We start from the raw sequence: 24,756 nt of genomic DNA, 5'->3' as shown, positions 1-24,756 counted from the left end.
GGAAGAGTAGGAAAATACCTGCCTAAGCAGATTTCAATAACCTAACTCCTTTGGGAGTTTGCACATCACCTGAGGGAGTAAGACGTAGGAAAGAAACTACATTGATTTTTCCCTAGTTTCTAAGTGAAATCTATCATTTCCTTCAACTATGAACATAGGCAACAAACCACAGTAGTATTTAAGAGTACCATGGGTTTCCCACTGGTTGGAACAGACTTGGGTAATCATAAAACACAAGTGCTCATTACCATTTGATCATTTTGCCAGTTATGAGAGCCACCATCAGATCGGTTGTTCAGTTTTTTGGTAAATACATCCACTGTATCAGAATTTTATTTTTGATAGTCACATTCCATTGTAATTGGCTACATTTAAATGTACTTGGCTTCCATTAGAATTACATAATATTTTGATTTATCGTGTAACAGTACCCTTCTTAGAATAGACTACAGCGTTTATCAAACTCCCAAAGGGGTCTATGGTAACACCACAGGCTGAACTCACTGAACTTCTGGTATGCAGGAGCCATTGTTTTTCTTTGTATGCTGGTACTGAGGCATATACGCAAGGCCTCAGGCTCTCCTGGCTTTTTTGCTCAAAGTTGGCTCTCTACCACTTGAGCCTCACGTCTCTTTTTAGCTTTTTTGCTGGTGAACTGGAGATAAGAGTCTCATAGACTTCTCTCTTCCAGGGCTGATTCTGAGCTGCAATCCTCAGATCTCAGCCTCCTGAGTACTACAATTACAGGCATGGGGCACTAGCCCCCTGGCTTAGGAGCCATTATTTGAATAGACATACTATGAGTGTAGCCCGCTGAGCTCCTTCCCATATTCAGAACCCACCCAGTTTTTCATAGAGCAGCAGGCTCTCTTTTTTCACTGTGGGAACTCAGATGTCACAGGAAGCTGTGTTTTAGCAAATAAACAGTCTGGAGACATGTTAAAGAAGTCTATCTCCCAGATTGGTAATTAATTTAATGGGACTGAGAATGAAGATATCATTTTCCAACTCTTATTTATCTAAGGTATTAAGTTTTCTCCTTTACGAAAGTCACAGATCTGAGCAATCTTGGTATTTACAAAGTCCCATCCACAGCGAGATGATGCTAAGGCAGCCTTCAGATAAGGCAGAGCTGCCTCAGGAGTTTCCAGGGGGGAGGCTAAAGGAAGGAGAGGGGAGAGTTATTGACTCCAGCCAACTCTGGGGTCACATTGCAGGCATACCAGGCAAAGGGTTAACTCCTCTAAGCCACAGCTACCCAGATTAGCCACTCAGAACCTTGCAGATGGTCACATTAACTACAATCATCGAAAGTCAACAAAGCTCAAAATGTTGACATCCATCAATAGATAAAGACAAACGTGTCTCAAATCATATTTTCTGAGCCTCAGAAAGGAGTGCTTTTTGTTGATCAGGGTCCTTCCATTGTGTAACAAAACTCAACTTCAGCTTACAAAAAGTATCTTTGTCAGCATAATGTTTTTCATATGCGGTTTCTTAATGTGCTATGATCAAGCCAGAATAATTTCTAAAAATTTTCAATTAAAAAAATCACACTTTACCAGGCACTGGTTGCTCATGTAGGTAATCCTAGCCACTCAGGAGGCTGAGATTTGAGGATCAGGGTTCAAAGCCAGTCCAGACAGGAAAGTCTGTGAGATGTTTATCTCTAATTAATCAACAAAAAGCAGGAAGTGAAGCTGTGTCTCATGTGGCAGAGCACTAGCCTTGGCAAAAAAAAAGCTCATGGACAGCAGTCAGGCCCTGCATTCATGCTCCATAACTAGAAAACACACACACAAACACACACACATACACACACACATTTTTTTTAGCACAACCCCTATTCCAGGCACAGAACATAAATATAAAAATATATCTACAAATACAAAGATTTTGAAGTGCCCACAATTAATTTATATTCCTTTGCCCCTCTTTTTCTTCACTGGACAGTTCTACCAAGACGTGAAGGATTGGTGGCTCTTTGGGTTTTACTTCTGCATGCCTTTGGTGTGCACTGCGATCTTCTACACCCTCATGACATGTGAGATGTTGAACAGAAGGAATGGCAGCTTGAGGATTGCCCTCAGTGAGCATCTCAAACAGGTACGTGGATTACAATCAGGAAACCTGGCTGGGGCTCTCAGAAGTTCTCAGGCTGACATCTGCATTCATTTGTTTCCTAACGGCTTTCATCCAACCACATACACACTTGTTCCATCAAATAATAGTAGAACTGTGAATGTTTCATTGCCTAGGATTTATTTTACTGAACTTTTCCTATGCTAAGATTTATTTACATATGTGCAAATACCACTGTGTTACAATTGCCTATCAGTGCAGAAACATCTGTATAGGTTTGAAGCTTAGGAGCACCAGGCTGATCATACAGCCTAGTACATCGTAAGCGATAACAACTAGGCTTGTCTAAGCATATTGTTGAGGTTGACACAACGACAAAACTGCCTAACAATGCAGTTCTAAAAATACATTCCTGTCCTTAAGTGATACATGACCATACTGTGCATAACCCATTTAACCTAGTTTCCTTTTTAAAAATACTACCTGGTAACTGCTTTCTTTATAGTTGTAGTGTTAGGGATTTCTTTTGTGAAATAAGGAACTTGCCTGTGAAACAGATAGCCAAGAGGGATGGGCACAAAGAGCAATGACATGGTGATCTTGCCAAGAGCATAGTGAGCACATGTGCATAGGTATCTCTGCATTGCACTGGGCTTAGAACTATGCCAGAGCAGAATGAAGCTTATAACTTTCTTCTCTTACAAGCCTTGCCATCCACTTGTAGAAATACAAGCACAAAACAATGAGAGAACAGAACTAAAGTGCAACCCAAGTAGCCTATACTCTCGAAAGCCAGGAGGTACATGAAACAAAGGAGTGGAGAAACTATTCATGAATGAGGGAAATTGAATCATGCCCTGGAGGGTAAATTGTATTTGATGAAGAAGAGGACAGGGGACATATATTTGGGAAATCAAGACTCTTCCAAATGAAGAGGCATGGAAGAAGCACCATGCATTTGGCAAGTGGAAAATACAAGATGCATTTCCCAAAGCAACGTCTAAAGTAAGATTCATGATAGCAAATAAGATGAAGCATGTAGAGAGATTCACTTCCAGAGGACCCAGAGGTCTAGAAGGAATTTGAACACATCCATAGGAAGCTAGTGTTGGTACATCCTGTTCTAGTTGCTAATAATTCTAGGTACTAGGTCACAGTTCTAGGTCACAGCGGTGAAGTATATACAGACATCCACCACACTAGAAGTTAATGTGAGCTGTGCTGGACTCTCCACGAGAGTCTATAATTACCAGCATCATTCATCACCAACAACTCTTTTCAATTAGTATACCAATTTTTCGAACTTGGACTCCTCATCTGTAAATTGGGCTTAATAATATGTGAATCAGTGCTATTATGAGAACCAAAGGAATTGATGTGCATGTGTGTACTTTGTAAAATCCAATGTGTCATACAAATGGTAGCTATTATCTTTTATTAACATTTAGCAAGGCGATTCATTAAGAAACTTCAGTGTGACTTTGTTCAGGCATGCATGTTTCTTTCAAACACTTCAGATGGGAAGATGTTAAGAAACTGTTAGCTCATCTCTGCAATAAATGAAGTTGTTAGAATGGATCTGGGAAAAAGTGTTTTAAATGTTGCTATCTTTTTTTGCATTAGTGTCATGGTTAAGTCTATTTGAACTATGATTTGTACCTACTCTGGAAATAATTAGGGATTTGGAACAGTAATAATATGCTACTTCATATTTACATGCTTCTTTAAGTTGCTTTGTTTTTGTTTTTGTTTTAATCAGCCATAGGGCTTGAACTCAGGGCCTGGGCACTGTCCCTGAGCTCTTGTGCTCAAGGCTAGTGCTCTACCACATTGAGCCACAGCTCTACTTCCAGTTCTCTGGTGGTTAATTGGAGTTAAGAGTCTCATGGACTTTACTGCCCAGGCCATCTTCAAACAGTGATGCTCAGATCACAGTAGGTAGGATTACAGGAGTAAGCACTCTGCACAACCCCTGCAAGAGAGACTGGCACTCCAGACCTCAAGGAGGAGGGGCTTCGTGAAGGGGCCGTTCTGTTCTCCCCTACTTTAGTTCCCCCCCTCCAATGCCCCTCCCCCTGTTGAGTAGGAGTTTCAACTAGTCTATAAACTCTCTGCGCCTGTGTTTCCTTTCTTTCCTTCAGCGTCGAGAAGTGGCAAAAACCGTGTTCTGCTTGGTTGTCATTTTTGCGCTCTGCTGGTTCCCTCTGCACTTGAGCCGTATTTTGAAGAAGACTGTCTATGATGAGATGGATACAAACCGCTGTGAATTACTTAGGTACGATTCCACGCACCCCCTAGGAAACTGAGGGTTCTCTGCTTTACCCACCTAGAAAGTTTTCCCATCTAGTTTACATTTTGATTAGCCATGAAAATTAAATTTGCAAAGGTGATTTTTTTTTTTTCAGCTGACATAACCCATCACGAACTCCCCACATTTGTGCAAGCCATGTTTGTAATCTTGTCATTCGCTCCTGAGGCTGTGCGGGAGGGTTTCAGCTGAGCCAGGCACTGAGTGATCTCCCGGCACACCTCCCACCGCCCTGAAACTGCCACTTGCACGGGCGCTTCTTTACAAAATTCCATCTGCCACCTTAGAAGACATGACTTCTGGGCAAGAAAAATGCTTATCCCAGGGATCAGCACCGCTGAGCACATTTTAAAACAATACGATCTGATTATTCTACACCCTTTTCCTTTGTTCCAGTTTCTTGCTGCTCATGGATTACATCGGTATTAATTTGGCAACCATGAATTCCTGTATAAATCCAATCGCTCTGTATTTTGTGAGCAAGAAGTTTAAAAATTGTTTCCAGGTAAGACTGCTTTGCAAGCATGGTTTTTTTTTTTTTTGTTTTTTTTTTAAGGACAGCCAAATGAGTAGATTAGTTAATCAATAGGCACAACCGATTCCAATCTTAACACTACTTTGATCAATCATATTCCTTTTCATCTGAGAGGTGAAAAATCACAGCCTGTTACTTAAAAGGTGTCAGGTTGTCAGCAGAGCAGAAAAGAATGTCTATTCTGACACCAGCATATTTGGAGGTTAAAACTAAAAGGACTGTCTTAATTGCATGGCAGTTGAGTACTTTTTTTTTTTTTAAGTAAATTCTCCAAAGTGAGCTCCAGGAAGATTAAGTACATAAAACTGATTTTTGCCCTTCCATTGTCTTAGACTTAGCAGAACTCACCAAATGAGGTCAAATCACGCATTTAGTTAGCAACTGCCTCTTCAGGAGAGTAACTGCTTATGGCATTGCTACCATAAGTTCATTTGCAATCCATTTCCTTCTGTTTTCAAAACTTGCAAAGTGCAGAGGCCCCCAGCATGTCTTGGCTGTGTTACATCTCAGTCCCTGCAATGACCCTGCAATATTGCAATGACTATAGCAGGGAGCAAAGGCAAAAACCGAGGCTCATGGTACTTAATGGGCAGAGTCACGTGGAGGTCAAGGTCAAAGGCACAGAGTCTGGAAGCTGATGTCTCAGCTCTGTGCTGGCTAATTGTCTGACTCCCCTCAGGACTGCTTGGTGCCTCTTCTGTGTTCTGTAAAATCAGATGATCACTGTGAAGCTTTTGAGAATGCTGACGAGTTGATCATTGTTAGGGATAGAATAGCGAAGGAAAAGCATAGTAACTCCCCTCCAGAATGTATCATCTAAAAGGAGATAGATTAATTAACCAAAGAATCATACAAATGGAGGGAGCAGTGTGGAAGTTTCGGCAGCCGTATTGTTTTACATCACCTTGCCAGTGTTATGTCACAGATGCTGTTTCTCAAATGGATTCACTAACACGCTACTACACTTTAGATACCGACGGTGACGTTGTATGCTCGCTATTAACATATTAATTGGGAATATTAAATAGGTGGGAAGGAAAAGGATGAGATACAAATTCTTAGAATGAAGCCTACGTTTGACAGGTCTTCCTTAAAAAGGCGCATACCCAAGGGAAAGAGCCCAATCTAGAGCATCTTGGGTTCTAGTATAAGTTCTTCCTCTTACCCTCCCAAGGCCCTGCTGGGTCAGGTGCAGCCCCTGGTGCCAGGGGCACCATGCAGGGGGTGGACACGGGCCCAGCGGCCCTTCCCCACCCACAGGCACCTCAGCTGAGGAGGCTGAGGAGACCCCCCTTCCCCCCAGCCCCCTGCCCCAAAGTGCTGCCTTCCCTTCCTCCTCCACTCGCCAAATAGAATTAGAGCTGAGGAGCAAGCAACCGCCCACTCCACCCTGGTGAGGGGACTGCTGTGGAGTAATCCTCTGAGTACCCCTCCCTGCATCAGCCTCCGTGTTGGGCTAGGCACAAGGTTGGAAGGCTGTTTACAGTCTGTTCCTTCTCCTAGTCGTGCCTCTGTTGCTGCTGCCACCAGTCCAAAAGCCTGATGACCTCGGTCCCCATGAATGGCACAAGCATCCAGTGGAAGAACCACGACCAGAACAATCACAACACAGAGAGGAGCAGCCACAAGGACAGCATGAACTAACCACTGAAGAACATGGGTCCACGTTCCGTCAAGTCCCGCTGGGCAGTCATCTGGCAACGACGTCTCCAGAAATCTCTTCTGAGCTCCGCTTCCTTGACTCAGTCCCACCCCGCCCCCACCCCCGAAATATTCTACAAAGGCTTCACCCAACAGCACAGAGTGGACTGGCTTATATCCACAAAGTCCATGAATCGTTACCTAGCTTATATATCCTGCATGCTCCAAACACTCAAAAATGGCAGGAAGTGGGAGACAGTGGGGGCCTGTTAAAGGAAACCAGAAGGATTTTTGCTGCCTCTGCATGAAAATCATTTGGAGTACATGACCATCTTTCCTGGTGGTTCCACGCAGTGTTCTACCACACTGGTCATCACAAGAATTGAGAGAGTAAGACCAAATTTACTAAGTACTTTTTTTTCTTTTTTTTTGGCCAAACATAGCATGGATTTTGAACACTTTTCTTTGAAACGTCATTCAGTGCCAGTATTTTTTTTTTTACTGTATAATAGCCTAGAAATGTTTGAGCTAATTTACATATATTTTGTAAAAAAAAAAAAAAAAGAACACAAAAAAAATAACACTGAGGTTGAGATAAGCAATGAGGTTAAATGTTCCTGACATCACTGTTTTGTTTTTCACGCATGAACTCTAAAACTGCAACAGAAAAACAGGCCATAGGCACATACAACACAGATTGGTCTTCAGAAATAGCAGCTCCACAGCTGCTATTTGAAGGAAAATGTTTAAAACCTGTATTTTCTTTTTCTAACTTTTTTTCCCCAGAAAATATTGAACATATTTTTATGTTAAACTCAAAAATAATATTTGCAGGTTGGGCATGGTGATGCCTGCCTATAATCCCAATCGTAGCCCTGAGGAGAAGGAGGAAGAAGAATCACAAGTTCAAAGTCAGCCTGGGCTACATGGCAGAGAATAATATTAATATCTGGATAAAATAACCCTATTTTTCACAAGCCCAGTTTTTCATGTATAAATCATGTTTCACGTCTGTATGTGCCATTTAACTATGTCTGAGACTTTCAGTGCAATGTGTCTAAAGTATACTTAAGGAGGAAAAGAATATTTTTAGAGGGTGGGGAAACTTTTGTTGGGTTTTGTAATATATATTATCCTGTTTTAGTCTCTTTAATTTCTCCTGAAATGTTAACTAGCTGTAAGGTTTTTTTAGTAGTTCCTTTTTCCAAGTAGGAAAGCTAATTTGCAAGTGGTCAGAGGAGTCAGTCCTACCAGGGAGTACAGTGACTCCCACTGTGAACCTTTGATTTGTCACTTCTTTGGAATGACAGCATGAACTAAGGCCTCACCCCACCCCATCCTACTCCCAGTGGTCATCATTTCAAAGGGTCCACAGTGACTTTGCTGGGCCTTTTCCCAGATGTTTACAGACTGTAAGGAGAAAAAGTCCTTCATTATTTGTGAGTGAGTGTGTGTGTGTGTGTGTGTGTGTGTGAACAGTTGTAAGTTTTTGTGTGATAAACCTAAGAAGAATGGACTGTATGGATTCAGTAATCTAATCATAATGCCCAGTGGTTGTACAAAGCACACGGTCTAAGTGGATTCTGGGTGACTGTTCATTACAACAACCCACCTCAGTCAGTCTTCACACGCAAGACTCTCCTGTGCTTATCCATCTTGTGGACTATGTTCCTATTGCAAATGGAGTATAAGTGGGTAGGCGGGGCACCATGTAAAGTTCCCGAACGACGGGTTAGCAAGACAGAGTTTTGCTACGTTGGTTGTTTGACAAAGCAGTCATAGTGTTTTCTGTGTTAAAGCCAAAGGCATTACACTTGGTGAAGTATTATTCTCATCCTGGCAAGTTGCCTAATTTTTCTATCAAACGTCACCAGCTACACTGCTGGTGATAAATTAGGTAAACGAATGTGTTGGGTTGTATTATAGTAGAGTTGTAAGTACAGTGTATCAGGTTCCCAGTTGTTTGAGTTTCTCTTTGTGTTAGTCAGATTCCAGTGCACCATCGGGCCAGCATACACAGTGAGATGCTCCTGTCACCTAAGCCTTGAGTCCCCACTATTGTGTGTAGACAGTTGTATTTTGTTTAAGTAATTTTGTTTCTGACATGTTAAAGTCATTTTATAAATTCAGAAAGTCATAGATTTCTGAGTAACTACACAAGCTTCGGCGTGCATTTTGGTTATGGACTGGTAAGTAACTGTGGTGTACTCGTAGGAATATCTTCAACTTCTACTTTTGCCACATCTTTCCACCAAGTAACTTTGTAGAAATGAGCCAGAAGCTAAGGCCCCGGGGTGGCAGTGGCCCCTAAGAATAAAATAAAAGTTTACAGAAGCTTTGCAAAAGTCTCTTCGTTTTCACAAAGTTCTCTATAGAAGGGGCTGGGGATATGGCCTAGTGGCAAGAGTGCTTGCCTCGTATACGTGAGGCCCTGGGTTCGATTCCCCAGCATATACAGAAAATGGCCAGAAGTGGCGCTGTGGCTCAAGTGGCAGAATGCTAGCCTTGAGCAAAAAAGAAGCCAGGGACAGTGCTCAGGCCCTGAGTTCATGGCCTAGGACTGGCCAAAAAAAAAGTTCTCTATAGAAAATGTTCATTACATGATTCCGGTTGCCCATCTCTCCCCTCATGTTATTTGCCTGCTTACCCAGATGCTTCCTAATTGTACTCTATCCTCAACCAACCTATTTTTGTTGTGCTGACCAATTAACTCTTCCATTCACCCCTTCATTAAGACTTGTAGTACATTTTACTGAGCCTCTATGTGCACCGACATTGTTCTAGGTATAAAAGAGAAAACAGTGAGTCAGACAGGCAAGGTCTCGTGGAACTCTCAAACAGCTTTCATTTCCAGATGGCAGGGTTGGGAAAATCATCAATTATAATCAATAACCAATGTGTCAGGAGGGTGCCTGGAGGGTAGTAGGTACATAAATCCTGCAGATTCTTTGACATCTCTTGTTTGATGGCCAGTATGCCATATCATCATATCCAAAATGAAGCTCTTGATAACTCCTCAAAAAACGTCACCAGACTCGTCCTCTATGTGGCTAAATGCAGTTTCATCTTTGAGTGACTTAAGACAAAAACTTTGAAGTCACGTCTCATTCTCTATGCCTTACATGCAACATCTCAATAAACCCCAAGATCCTGTTTTAAGAATATTCACAGGAGGGGCTGGGAATATGGCCTAGTGGTAGAGTGCTCGCCTCCTATACATGAAGCCCTGGGTTCAATTCCCTAGCACCACGTATATAGAAAACGGCCAGAAGTGGAGCTGTGGCTCACGTGGCAGAGGGCTAGCCTTGAGCAAAAAGAAGCCAGGGACAGTGCTGAGGCCCTGAGTTCAAGGCCCAGGACTGTACTCTTCTGTCTCTGTGTCTGCCTCCTCCATCTGCCCACTAGCTCTGGGTCTTGTACGCAGCCATGCCCACAGGAGCCATTTGTTCTCGCCCATACTAGTTAAGCTCTAGTAAAGTTCTAACTAATGAAGAGCCCTCTTCCACTGTGGCAGAGCTGGAAGCTTGTGGTCTGGGCCACCTAGGTTTGAGCACTATAAAGAAAGCCAGTCTTCGTATGACAAAAATTAAAAAGCACACTCGGGTCCCTATTTCCAGCTTTTCTGATGTCTCTGTGGTTTGCAGTGAACAAACCAAGGCATTTGCCTGTGATAGCTAAATTCAGTTTTCTGTTGTTTGTGAGGAACACATTCAAAGGCCATCTCACCTAATTTATATTTTCCTGTGGATTCGTATTTTATCCTGTGACTCCTCGATTAATCTGTTGCCCCTCTGGTTGTTAATAACGCTGCTAATCCCTGACATAGCATTGAAAGCTATGCATGGAGCAAAGGAGTGCACTGACAGTCTTCCCCGCTCAGGCAGAGATGCTGTCTCCACTGCGTTCTTTGTGAAAGAATCTAGCACAATGCCATCTTTATTGATTTTGCTCCATACTTCAAGCATGCGAACTTATATCACAAGGCACAAGTGTGTTCTATGCAGTCCATCTTTTCTGGATTCCCGTGGGGTCTTCACACTGAAACTCCCAGTAGTTTCCAAAAGAATCCTACATGTGGAAAAGCTGCTGTCATACTTTCCTCTAAGCAGTGACAAAGACAGTCCAGTGTCTATATTTGGTCAGGGCTGTTGCTCTTTGACTTTTTGTTTCTAAAACTGAAAGGGAATGAGGCCTCAGTTCCTAGAATCAGGAGACTGAAAATAACATTTGCCACTGCAAAATGGGCCTTCCCTGGGAACAATGCTGGGATGTTCATGTTTGATTCGATGAAGCCGGAACTCATAACTTCTCCAAGTCTGCTACGCTTTTAACATCAACAGGATCCACTAGTGTCTGTAACAGTGCTTCTTTCTGGGAGGTAAGAAACTAGAGGCAGCACTACTAACTCTGAAACTAATCAGAAGAGTCATGGAATCTTCCTAGGGGAATATGAGAATTCCACACATTTTTCCTTTTTAGTCCTGACCACAGTCATTTTTGTCTAGTGGATCTACATGGTAATAATCATTGTTTATTCAACTCTGATCTTGTCAAGATAGGTACAGCAATGTATGTGGTGTCATGTGATGGATTTGTCCCAAATGGGAGTCATGACCTTGCTTCGTCTACACAGTATTGTATTGTCAGGCAAGTCATAGTCCCAGGCAGCTCCAGGGCACAGCTCCGATTCAGTCCACTTAGGCACTTTTCCCCACAGCCAAGGCATCTGTCCATAAACTATAGCGCTCTGTTTCTCTCCAAATATGACTTTTAAGATTAACTTCAATTAAAACCTCACATTGTTAATCTAGCCTAAAATGAGACCTATTAAATGCAAAAAAAGTGAAGGGCATGTGTGTGTTGTTTCAGGATTCAAGGGCATATAACCTCTGTACAATGAAAACCCAGTCTCTTGGCTCCATTTGTTCCCTGGTTCGTGAAACCTGATGGGCCCTGCCCCTCCCTCTCAACGAATGGTCCCAAGGGAAGGACTGAATCTGCTGACCAGCTCGGGCCTAGCAGAGCCAGCCCCTGGAGCTGCAAGGAGGCAGGGAGGGGATCTTCCTTGCACACACTAGGCAAGTCTCTTAGCACTGAACTACATTCCCAGCTCAGTCCTCCACACATTAACAGCTAATTACCCAAGGTAAGGAAGGGCCAGAGCGCTCAGTGGCTCAAGTGGTAGAGCAACCTGCTTAGCAAGCACAAAACCCGGAGTTCCAACTCAGTGCCACCACCATGAAAAATAAAAATATGAGCTACATCAAAATCATTTCATCTGCTGTGCATAATGTATGTAGAAGCATTCCGGGGAAATAAATTTTCAATAAGCTGAGGATGCATAATGTCTGTGTGGCTGGGTTTTAAAGTTATTATTTAACACATGTCTTCCCAATCTCACAGCAGTACACAGGAAACAGTCCCTCTCACTTCCCTGTCCCGAATCCATCGCAGGGGTGGCTGGGGGGGAGAAAGCTCTGGACCGTCTCATGGGCCCTTCTTCCCTCCCTATGTATGTCCTTAAGAATCTGTAAATTAACAGGCTGTTTACTAACTACCCTCTCCCTCTCCAAATGCTAACATTGCCGGATACTTGTTAGGCAGCATTGCAAATATGACATTTCTCAGTATTGTCACCCTATTGCACAGACTTTTATATTAAAAGTGCAGACATCCAATCATTTGCATTACAGAATTCCTTGGTCTTAGCCAGATGGCACAGCCAACCCACTTTTGTAATCAGCATGGCCTCCCAGAGTCTTGTTCAAACTATAAGGCACATGGAAACTTTACCAGCTGTCATGGAAACTTAGAATTGGTTGAGGCCAAGTGATGGTGCAACTTCACCACCACCACCACCATTTCCACCAGGTTGTCTCAGTACTCCGGGCTCATTTGGGAGTTACGCTTATTTCCACTCATCCACAAATTATGCAGCATGACATACAGTTTTACAAGCTCTTGCCTCTGTGGATTACACAGTATGCAAAAGTAAGATTGTCCTTCGTTTTTCAGTGTAAATGTCACTTCCTTGGGGGGACCTTATCTAACCACATAACCTAAATCAGTCACCAAATTACCCTATCATATGACTTTTTAAAAAAATTCTCTTGTGTGTTACATATTGCTAAATAATGTTTTTTTCTTAATCACCGAATAGTTGGTTTGTCTTTGGTTTTCCTACTCCCATGAAAGATATTGTCTGCTTTCTGATGACAACCCAGTGCCTAGAACAGTTCTAGATGACATGTAGCAAGTTGTCAATAAGTATATAGCATTGAACTACGTTAGCATGATACAATACAGAAAATGGCTAGGAGACCAAAGTTCCATGAGCTTTAATTCAGCTTGAATATCCTTAACTGAAAGGCCTGGGACCAGACTATTTTAGTTTTAGAGATTTGGTGGTTTGTTTTTTTTTAGATTTTTAGGGTAGACCTTACAAGTAGAACTTCCTAGGTCTTCAATTCCAAAATCCAGTGCTTCAAAAACTGCAGCCTTTTGAAGATCTTGGTAGCATTTTAAAACTTTTGGATTTTGGAACATTTTGGATTTCTGATTTCTAAATTAGAAGTGGTCAACCTGTATAGAAAGTCAGAAAGGGTCTCTCCAAGGAAATGAATTTTCATTGATATCTATATGTAATGGCAATTAATTAGAGTATAAAGAGAGAGAAAAAAGTTCTGATGGGTAAGTTGGATTTTAAGTTGCTTGAATATTTGTGCGCTGTGTCTAAACACATAAATGCTTACAAACAAAAAGCTGAAATCAGTTGATTTACCTCCTAATAACAAGCCTTAAGAAATAATTCATCTCATCATCACAGCTACTATGGAGGCTAAAATCAGGAAGACTGTGGTTTCAGTCTATCCCCAACCCCCCCACCAAAAAAATGTTCATGAGACCCCATCTCAACAGAAAAGGCTGGGTGTTAACTGTATATACCTGTCATCCTAGCCACAGTGTGAAGGAAATAGGATCACAGCCTAGGCCAGTGCCAGCAAAACTTCAAGGCCTTATCTCAAAATTAACCAGGACTACAAGAGCTGAAAGTGTGGCTCAAATGGTAGAGCGCCAGCCTGGAAAGAACAAAGCTCTGAGTTCAAACCCAAGAGCCTCCAAAAAGAACCATAAAATTAAAACATAAGCTATAAAGTGTCTAGAGAAAGGTAAGTGAACATTTATACAGTCAGGATGACTAGGCTTCTTAAAGAATATCATACCAAATCTAGGCAATTAAGAGATAGAGCTGGGGGGATAGGCAAGTGGTAGAGAATACTTGCCTAGCATGTATGAGACCTTTAATTCAATCCCTAGCACCACACAAAATAAAAATAACCAGGTATGGTGGTTCACACCTCTAATCCCAACATTTTGGAAGTTGAGGCTACAAGGCAAGTTTTGGCCACATATCAAAAAAAAGTGAATCCACATTCCTCTAGGAGAAAAAAGAATACAAGAAAATACACCAAAATGTTTATATGTACCTAATAAGATTATAGATAATGGTGACTGTGGCTGTAATTTTTAATTTTTCCTACCATGTATTTTAATTCATTTTTAATAATAGCCCTCTCCCAAAGTTTAAGATGTTGAAAATTATTTTCACTTAGTGGAAATAAAACTTGAAACCCAAGACCCTTTGAAAGGGAAAGTTATAGGTTCCTCCCAAAGCATAAGCAAATGAGCATCCATTCAGGAATTGAGATTCCTGATAGATGTGAACCGGGGGTGGGAGAGCGGACAGGAACTAATCAACTCAGTTACAGGCTAAAGGCAAATAACTAAGCACACAGCTCTGTCCTACAGATATGGCTTCAGGGGTAAACAGACTAGCTATTACCACACGGTTATCATGGTTTACTTAATTGGATAACTGAACATTCAAAGTCTTCCCTTGACATCTGCCAGGGTGAAAATACAGTGCTAAACCAAGCCGAGAACACTCTTCATTTCAGTGCTTTCCAGGCCCTTTCCCCATAGAATGCTTTGTTTCAGTGGAGTTTTACCAGGGCATTCAGACAGACACAGTACATGAAAATTGTTCAGTAGAAGTAGGGCTGGCAGAACCAAGACCAACCCCTGTGGCTGATTATTTTGAGAAACTTCTTCACTGGAAATGTCTGTACCTATGTTTCTGTTTAGTCCAGGAAGCAATTGCTAAGTACAACAAACATATAGAGCAAAATAACTACATAGGGAATGGAAAGAGATAGAGTGAACAATGTGAATTTAGGAAAAACTAGAACAAAAATTGGTATGGTCTTAAGTATTTGAATGCAAAAGAAGGGGAAAAGGCCTCTCAGAATACTAATCTAATGCCAGGGGAGAAAGTTTAAGGATGAGGAAAAAGAGAAGAAATGCTCTACCGATACAAGCATTGTAAGTGGTGGCTAGTGGCTTTGTCCCTATTATAGATTAAAAAATGAAGCTCTGGAGTTTCCTGGGTCAGGAGTTTGAGGTAAAGGCAATTACTGCATAGGGCAAGAGAGTTTACACTGAATAGTTCCGAGATGTTCTGTTTCCCAAATAAGTAGATAAACAGAAGACTGTAGTCTCCAGACTCATTAATCTGATACCTTCTGTGAGCACTCAGTATGTACTGCAAAGCCAAATAAAAGCATTCAATGTAAATGCATCAATGCTAATTTATATCTTTTAATCTCTCAATAGAGAAGTGTTGATATGTGGGGAAAATAAATAAACTGTAATGATAGAAAAAGAAAAAAATCATCTCACTCTACAACATACAACTCATTGTATGTGAGTATGTGTGTGAGAGAGAGAAAGAGAGAGACAGAGAGAAGAAAAAAAGGGAGAAAGAAAGAGAGCCATTTGATGAGCTTTAGAGTTTTTACCAAAGGGGAAATAAATTTGCCACAATGCCAAGGCTTGTGAGTCAATGGGTGAGTTAACTTTTCTAGTCATGCTCCCAAGAAAGCAATTTAATTTGTTGAGTGAAATAGTTTAGCCATTTAATCTAGTACTTCTTATATTTTGAAACTAAGTGAGCCTGATAGGGAACAAAGTAAACGTTTGAGACTTCAGATATCAGTATTGCTAAAAACAAAACAAAACAAGAAAACATATTCCAGCTAGGTCAGGAAACTCTTGAATAAAGAATATTCACTCTGTGAGTGCCACACCACCAATCCTATCACCATAACTAATTCTCATGAAAAGGGTCCAGGGTACAAGGGCTCTTAATCTGTGCAGATTAATGGACTCCCCCTCCATTTTTTGGACTAGACTACTAGACTAGAAAGACTAGACTGGATTCGTGACTAGAATTAGTCTAAAATTATATGAGCATTAATTATATGAAAATAGTGATCCAAATATTTTTAGGCTGGGAATGTGACTTAGTAGTAGAACGCTCACCTAGCATGCATGAAGCCCTCAGTTCTATTCCACAGTACCACATAAACAGAAAAAGCTGGGAGTGGTGTTATGGCTCACGTGGTAGAGTGCTAGCCTTGAGCAAAAGAAGTTCAAGGACAGAGCCCAGGCCTGAGTTCAAGCCCCAGGACTGGAAAAAAGAAAGTATATATATATATATTTATACACATACATATACGTATATATGTGCATATGTATCAAACTGACAATAAAATCTTCTTTACTAACATATTAAATAATAAATTCTATCAGAAAGACAAGTAACTATTATAATTTGAAAGTTGTGGTAACATAGGTGATACTTGGAAAAATCTACCAGTAACTTTGCAAATTTCTGAGACTTCTATTGGAGTGAAGTCAGAGGTACCGCTCACACTACTGAGATATATAGCCTTCATTTGTAGTTGAGGGAAATGTTGATTTTTTTTTTAGTTGAAATACATAAAAAGAACAACACGATTTTTCCCTCTGTTCTCACGTGCATGTGGAAGCTAAAAGTTATCTCACAAAAGTACTGTACAGAGAATAGTAGCCTGAGAACACATGGGGAGGGAGATATGGACAAAGGGCCTTTCACGAGGGCAGGGATACAACTGGATAAGAGGAACAATTTCTAATGGTCTATAGCACAGAAGGATAAGTATGACTGGCAATAATTAAATATTTCAAAACAGCCAGTAGAGCGTTTGTTTGAAGCACAGAGAAATGATATATGTCTGAGGTGTGGTGAAAAAAAATAAATAAATAAAATAGGGTTAGGAGTGTGGCTTAGTGTTCGAGTGCTTGCCTAACATGCATGAAGCCCTGGGTTCGATTCCTCAGCACCACATAAACAAAAAGCCAGAAATGGAGCTGTGGCTCAAGAGATAGAGCCTTGAGCAAAAAGAAGCTCAGGGACAGTGCCCAGGTCCTGAGTTCAAACCCCAGGACAGGCAAAATTAATTAATTAATTAATTAATTAATTAATTAATTAATTAAAATAAGAGACAGGTTTCCCTACCCAGTGGCCTCCTTCCTTCTATGACCTCCAGGTGGCGCTGGCTCCCCTACATCAGTGACCTGGTACAGGTTCAGCCTTCATCCTAGCTGAAAACCCAGGTCTATGCAATTAAATTAAACAAAACGTGACTTCAGAGGAATGTAGATCCCCCAACATTCTCCTCAATTCATTAGTGCTGGCATTTCATTGAACTTCAGAAATAACAAGACTGAAGTTCCAAAGCTCGGCTAAGTTAATACCACAGCTAAGTTAATACTGCCAGATGAATGAAGTTGAATCAAAGTACAATGGACAGAAATGGGAAGCCATGTTGGATCACGTGTGAGCACAACTAACCTGGGCAAGAAGACTGTTAGGCATAAGGAAGCTCACAAAGAGGACACATTTTCCTCAGAACAAACTCTGCTGACTTTCAACCAGCTGGGAAGAGGGCCAGACCAAATTATTCTTGTCACTTATTTGCAATGACTTATAGTTCTGCCACACATCACTTCAAAGAGGCATATTGTCTTTGTCGCTGTGTGTCCCACTACAAGCCCGCAAAAGAACTCCTTCAGCATACCTGAGCAAATCAAAGACTAGAGGGCAGAAAGTCATTTTTTTTTAATCATCTAATCTAACCCCCACATTTTCAGAAGATACCAAGTGTAAAATGTTTAAATAACTGCAACAATTGGGGCTCTAGTTAGGAAGTAGAATGTGAGCATTTAAACCTTTATTGTAGTTTTTATTTTCCATTAATGGGCTTCTCTATACTAATTTCAGCAATGAGACCTTTCACCTACTTGATAAACTAGATCTATTTTAAAAGCTGCAGAAGACTGATGTCCCAAGCCAAAGCCAAGCAGAGAGAAATAGTTCTTTCTGATGCAATCTATTTTGGTCTACCAAAGCCTTCAACAGTTTGAGGGAGGCCCACCCCACCCTGGTGAGGACGGCCCGCTGGACTTCGAATCACCTCCTGACTCATGTTAATCTCCTCCAGAACTGCCCACAGACATGCTCCATGCGTTTAATCAGAGCACCCCAAGGTCCAGTCAAGTTCATACATAAAGTGACTCTTCACATCCTGTCCTCCACACACATTCCGTGCCGGCTCTGCTTATTCATCACAGTTTTCTGGTTTGTCCAACAATCAGAGCCTCGCTAAGAGATTCCCTTAACTGCTCTACACCTTACACTACAATATCTATTCATGCCTTCACAATTACTGTAGTTGCATTTTACCTGTGTTTTACCTAAGGAACAAAAAAGACTGATGTAGTAAAATATGCATTAGAATAAAACGTATCATTTTTGAAGGTACAATTTGGGCCAAGAATGGCGACTCGCATCTGTAAAACCTAGGTGCTACGGGGAACAGAGAGAACAGAAGGATTGCAGTCCAGATCCAGACCTAGGTCTGGATACAAATTGAAAAGTAGCTAAAAAACAAACAAACACAAACAAAAGACTTGGGGCTTGAGGTATATAGTTCAAGTAGGAGAGGCTGTGCCTATCAGGAATGAGGCCATTCTAATCCTAGTGCTGCCAAAATAGAAAGAAATATAATGCACTGTTTGGTGGGATTAAGAATCTTCCCACTGGAGAATAACTTACTCCTCCTCACTCCCCCTCCCATCACCGCCACTGCAAACTACGGCCCTGCCTTCCCTTCAGATGAGCTGATTCTGGATAGTCACACAGTAACTTGCTGTCCTATGTTTCCTTGCCTTCACTTTATTGATAAAGAATGTTAGTCTCCTTAGCTAGGGAAAATAAAAACCATTTTAAAAAGTAGAATCTTGGGGCTGGGAATATGGCCTAGTGGCAAGAGTGCTTGCCTCGTAAAAAGTAGAATCTTTTTTTGTGGTATAAACATTTGGGGAGGGAGAGGAGGGTGGGGGAATGAGGGAGGAGGTAACAAACAGTAAAAGAAATGTATCCAATGCCTAACGTATGTAACTGTAACATCTCTGTACATCAGTTTGAAAATAAAAAATAAATAAAAATAAATGAAATAAAATAAACATTTGGGGATTATCTTTAAGATCTCATCAGTTTTCTGTTTTACCAAGACCCAAGGTGGCGTCTGTTGGCTGGGTATCCTGTTGTTTAGTTTCCCATGAAGGTTTCGGGCAGGCTGGTCACAAGCTAGCAGCAGGCCAGCGTGGAGAGTGTGAGGACAGCCGGGGTCCCCTTCCCCTCCCCCAGCAGGCCTTCCTTCCCAGAGAGTGACCCGGCAGGACCCTGACAGTCACAAGGTCATGAAGCCCTAAGGGCCCCCCGACATGCTTATTTTCAGACACTTAATAAAAATAAAAGCAAGTAGATCTCTGGCAGCAATGTAACTTATTCATGTGCTTTAAGAGACAGTTTTATCTTTTTTTAAAAAAAATTAATTCCCCAAATCATATCCTCAACAAAATTTCTGATCAAAAATGAGTCAAGGATAACTTCTTCATGGTTTGCACCACACAGCGTCTGAGTTTTCAGGGGCCCTAGCTTAACTCAGCTGCCAGTTACCACTATGTGGGTAGAATGAGAGAAGCTATATTTTATTGGGATGAAATATGTGGAAAGCCAGCCAAGACCGCAGGTTTACGGGAGTTTTATGGAGGGGGGGGAAGCAGCTTAGCAGCCCCCAAAGCTCAAAGTCCCTAACAGGCAGCCGCGGGCCCTGGAGCCCAGTGCTCAAATGTTTCGGCCGATTTTCTTTGGTGAAGAGCCTCACAGTCTTACCTGGTCTAATGACGGTATCTAAGCAACACTCTTGTTTATTTATTTTATTTTTTTCCTTTTTAGTTTTTCTTGTCTTACTAGTCTCTCTTTTGTTGTTGTTGTTAATACCTAAACACTAATACCTAACAAACACGTTCAACCTTTATCTCTAGCCTGTTCCTATTTTCCAAGATCAAAGTCTGGCTTCATCCTCAAACTAGCTCATGTTGTTTTCCTGCTTCTATTTCAAAATATGGACCACGCAGTCTTTAAACTTTATTCCATGATGACTCGCTTAGATTTAATCATATGCACAGCACCGCAGTAACTTGCTAAATAAATCCATGTGGGGATGAAAGGAGCGTTGCAGGCCCGTCTGGGCACCCAGCGCTTTGTATTGTTCTTTGCTTTTTAGAAGTTTCTGGACTCTGTAACTGAACACAGCAGAATCTGGTTAAAAATTCACAATGATTCTTTTTTATGTCTTTTTATGAGGTCTTCCAGTTTAAAAGGATTGTTATTTCACTCCATAAATATTTACATTTAAAAGACTTGACTACAGAAGAGTGTTTCTGGGATTTAACTAATGTACCCCAATTTAGCCACACAAAATGAGCCAGGTCCCTGAGCATAGGTAGTTACAGGCCAAGGACTTTCAAACTGGTCTGCACTCAAGTAAGGAAACCCTTCCTTCATACAGGAAATCCACTGCCTCACTACTCTAAGGGTTTTGTTTTTCCAATCTTTTCCTCATCAGGATATTTCATTTTGGGAAATAAGCCATTTGATAAGGGAAACAATAATTGGATAAGACTGCAATATACAGTGGTACTCAGACATTATGCTGGAAATGAACTTGTATGCGAGGATGGGAGGGGAAAACTGGAGAGAGCCAATGAAGGAGTGACCTTGTCCAAAAAGAAATGCACTCATTACCTGACTTATGAAATAGTAATCCCTCGGTACAGCACCTTTTTTGCTTTGCCAGTCCTTGGGTTTGAACTCAGGGCCTGGGCCCTGTCCCTGAGCTTTATTTTGCTCAAGGTTAGCACTCTGCCACTTGAGCCAACAGCGCTACTTCCACCTTTTCCTGTGTATGTGGACTGAGGAATCAAACCCAGGGCTTCATGCATGCTAGGCAAGCATTCTATCACTGAGACACATTCCCAGGCCATGTACATCGCCCTTATAATAATAAAACATATTTAATAATAAAAAAAACTTCAGTGTAATGACAACATAAAAACATATTTTTGTTTTGTTTTCATTTGGCTTGGTATATTTATTTATTTATTTTGGCCAGTCCTGGGGCTTGGACTCAGAGCCTGAGCACTGTCCCTGACTTCTTTTTGCTTAAGGCTAGCACTCTACCACTTGAACCACAGCAGCACTTCTGGCTTTTTCTATATATGTAGTGCTGAGGAATTGAACCCAGGGCTTCATGTATGTGAGGCAAGTACTCTACCACTAAGCCACATTCCCAGCCCTGATTTTTTTTTTTTGAAACATGTTTTCCTCTACAGCCCAGGATGAACTTGAAAGTGGGGTTCTTTGTGGCTTAGCTTCCCATGAGCTAGAATTGTATGTATGTTTCACCATACCACATCTTTTCCCTTAATGTGATTCTTTAATACTAAAAAGTAATTCCAGGGCTGAGGATATGGCCTAGTGGTAGAGTGCTTGCCTCGCATACATGAAGCCCTGGGTTCAATTCCTCAGCACCACATATATAGAGAGAGAGAAAAAGCCAGAAGTAGTGCTGTGGCTCAAGAGGTAGAGTGCTAGCCTTGAGCAAAAAGAAGCCAGGGACAGTGCTCAGGCCCTGAGTCCAAGCCCCAGGATTGGCAAAAAAAAAAAAAAAACACCCAAAAACAGTAATTCCAGATTAAGTTCCTAAAAAGTCACAACAAGAGCAATACTACTAGAAGAAGTATCTAAAATTTCAAAACAACTTCTTGAAAAAGAGGTCATTAATTCAAATATATGAATTTTTTTTAAAAAAGAAAAATAGGTTATTCTTAACTTGTTTGATTTTCACACTCTAAGCTATTGGTGGAAATTTTACCTTAACAACTGTATTTTTGGACTGGGCAAAAGTCTAAAACCTGAATACCTTTATAGGACTCTACTTTAGCAACTTCTTGCAAAAAACACCTTAGAGAGTCGGTATGGATATATAATCCAGAAAGCAATTTATATTATTCATTCAATTGATAAACACAGGATAGGTGGGAATCCATAAATAATGAGAAATCATATATTAAACACAAATATACAGGCACATATTAACAAACTATTAAAATACTAACTCTATGCACTAGAATTTATAGTTTGTGTCCAATGACAATGTGCTCTGGCAATGACAACGTGCTTTGGCTTGTAAGATGAGCACAGTGGGGCTGGCTGGAGAGACAGCTCAGTGGTAAAGAACACTGCGGTTCCAGCACCACCAAAACATGGCACAGATGGGGGAAGATGGCATACACTGGGAACATGAAGAGCTATACAAATAAGGTTACGAAACTTTGTATCATACCATCATTGAGTTCTTTTGCAGAGATAAACCTGTGTTTCAGTTTTGGGGTTCCTATCAATAAGGGAAGGCACAAAAAAATTCTGCCCTTTTAGACATTTATGTATGCCAAGGGCCGAACCTGTTGTTAATTTACTGCTCTCAACATCTCTGAGCTGAATATTTTTATTCCCATTTGCAACTGGAGAAAGCAAGTTTGGAGGATTTAAAGACCAGAACACTGGCACCCTCCTAGCAAGTGGGAGAAATACATTTATAATTAGCTGATCTGGGGAGAATTTAAATGGCAAAGGCCACACCCATGTTTAGAAAATGGAAGTTCTTCCCACAGAGAATTATCAAAAAAAACAAGGCTTATTATGCTAACCTCTCCTGTAATTGCCTTTTTCATTATTTTCAATAATTCTTCTGCCGTATTTTCCAAAAAATAAATAGGAGAATTGCTTTCAGATCTGGAAAAAAAATAATAAAATGCTATTTTGAAACTAGTCAAGTGTTTGGGTGAGACAGTAACAAAACAAAGCAGGTTCAACAAAGAACTGCTAAAATGAATTGAACAAAGAAAAAGTCCTGATCCTTTGTTAAAAGACACTTAAAGAGTCTAAACCATCAATGAGAGAGTAAAAAGTTAAAGGCTAAAATAAGGAAAGAATAAAGGGAAAGAAGGTCCTTTAGGTAAAAACCCAAAATTGGGAATCTATGTCAGAGAATTACATTTGATCTTAGAGATGTGTTTTACTGGTGACTTCTTTGTTCCCAAGTGTTTGACTTTTTTCCCCCCATCTGTTAAAGGTTCCTAGTAAAACTGCTCACTTTCAGTTTTATTTTCCTGTTCAGACCCTAATTACTGGGGGGAGGGGGAAACCCACTTAGATAATTTTTAAACTATTTTTGGTCATCTTAATGGGTGAAAAAAATCATTCTCAAAATATATACAAACCCTACAGACTACTAATATTTCATGATGCTACCTAATAAGTTTCCTTTTCCTGACCCATCTTTACCAGAGACAGAAAACAAAAACAACAAAAAGCACCCTAACAATTTCCCAAATCCTTAAAAGGTTTTCCTTGACCAAAACTTGCTCATCCCCAGGAATTTTGAGCTGTGAATGTTATCAGGTTGTTCCCAGATCCCCCAAATTTTGCTTTACTACTTTTTTTTCTCCCCCTCCCCCCTGCCCCGGGTCCTGGGCCTTGGACTCAGGGCCTGAGCACTGTCCCTGGCTTCTTTTTGCTCAAGGCTAGTGCTCTGTCACTTCAGCCACAACTCCACTTCTGGCTTTTTCTGTTTATGTGGTGCTGAGGAATCGAACCCAGGGCTTCATGTATGCGAGGCAAGCGCTCTACCACTAAGCCACCTTCCCAACCCACTTTTACTCTTTGGTTGCTGTTTTCCCTTGCCGGCTCCTGTTTTTATACAATACACAGAAATGTGTGTACATGGCAATGATCACCGAAATATAATCTCTTAATAAAGCTACTCATGAGTCAACACATCAAATCACAGAATGTCTTAAATTCCTATATCTTCACGGTAATTGCCTTTTTATGACTGTCACAGTTTCTTCAGAGCTGAGTACAGGACTTTCCTTTCACTTCAAAGGCTGTCCAGCAGGCTACAAATAACGAGAAAGAACTTCTGGGATCCCTCAAGCCACACACAGCCCCCTGGTACCCAGAGCCCCCAGGGACAGGGGAACTGCTGGCCTTGGAGCTCTAGGTAACAGTTCCCACAACCTCTGCTTCATAAATATTGACATTCGGGGAAAAATAAGAGCAGGGAAGAAAAAGAAAACAGCTCTTTGCCAAAATCCTTTTTAAAGTTGTTTTTAAATTGAAATGGTTATTTATTAGCTGAAGCCCAAAGCCCAATTTATATCTAAACGACTACTACGATTTCTAAATAAAACTCTCTTGGGATTTTAAAAACAGTATTAGTCACCAAGAACTAGAGAATATAGGAAACCAACTACCAACAGAGTGCCAGGCAATGGTGGCTAACGCCTACAATCCTAGGCACTCATGAGGCCGAGATCTGAGGATTACAGTTCAAAGCCAGCCAGGGCAGGAAAGGCCTTAAGACTTTTCTCTCCAATTAACCACCAAAAAGCCAGGAGGGGAGATGTGGCTCAAGTGGTACAGTGCTAGCCTTCAGCAAAAAGAGCTCAGGGACAACGTTCAGGACTTGAGTTCCATCCCCAGAACCAACAAAAAGAAAAAGAAAAAAGAAAACCAACCAACCAAACATTTCAACCATCAGGACTGATTTTCAGTCGACTTTTCCTAAGAACAAACAAACAAAACCCATAGTAACATTCAATTTGTTTTGGAATACCAATACTTAAGGTACGGTGAATTTGGAATTATTTACGTGTGACAAAATAATTTCTTTGCCTTTTAAATATTTGTTTCCACTGCTCTTTGCTTCAAAACAAATAATATGGTCACTAAGACCGCTGCGATTTCCTTTCCTCTCAGACCCCAGCTGTTTCCATTGTGGAACTACAGTGCAACCTGGTGGTTATTTCTGTTATTACCACAACGCATGCATGTGAG

At 41.1% G+C, this 24,756-nt stretch overlaps 1 protein-coding gene across 2 annotated transcripts in view; it reads left to right on the top strand.

The window, feature by feature from the left end:
- The window catches only part of Ednra (endothelin receptor type A), a 36,794-nt gene extending 28,274 nt beyond the window's left edge, over window positions 1-8,520 (top strand). For both annotated transcript variants that reach the window (XM_048333540.1, XM_048333541.1), the window contains exons 5-8: window positions 1,954-2,106; window positions 4,224-4,357; window positions 4,787-4,895; window positions 6,429-8,520. In XM_048333540.1, the coding sequence (XP_048189497.1) occupies window positions 1,954-2,106; window positions 4,224-4,357; window positions 4,787-4,895; window positions 6,429-6,569 (537 nt within the window). In that variant the 3' untranslated portion in view covers window positions 6,570-8,520. The remainder of the gene's footprint in view (window positions 1-1,953; window positions 2,107-4,223; window positions 4,358-4,786; window positions 4,896-6,428) is intronic.
- Window positions 8,521-24,756: the final 16,236 nt, after the last annotated feature.

This window comes from Perognathus longimembris, chromosome 24 (assembly GCF_023159225.1).
Source record: "Perognathus longimembris pacificus isolate PPM17 chromosome 24, ASM2315922v1, whole genome shotgun sequence".
In the NCBI taxonomy this organism is placed as follows: Eukaryota; Metazoa; Chordata; class Mammalia; order Rodentia; family Heteromyidae; genus Perognathus; species Perognathus longimembris.
The sequence above is the reverse complement of the archived record's forward strand: the minus strand, read 5'-3'. Positions and strand labels throughout refer to the sequence as shown.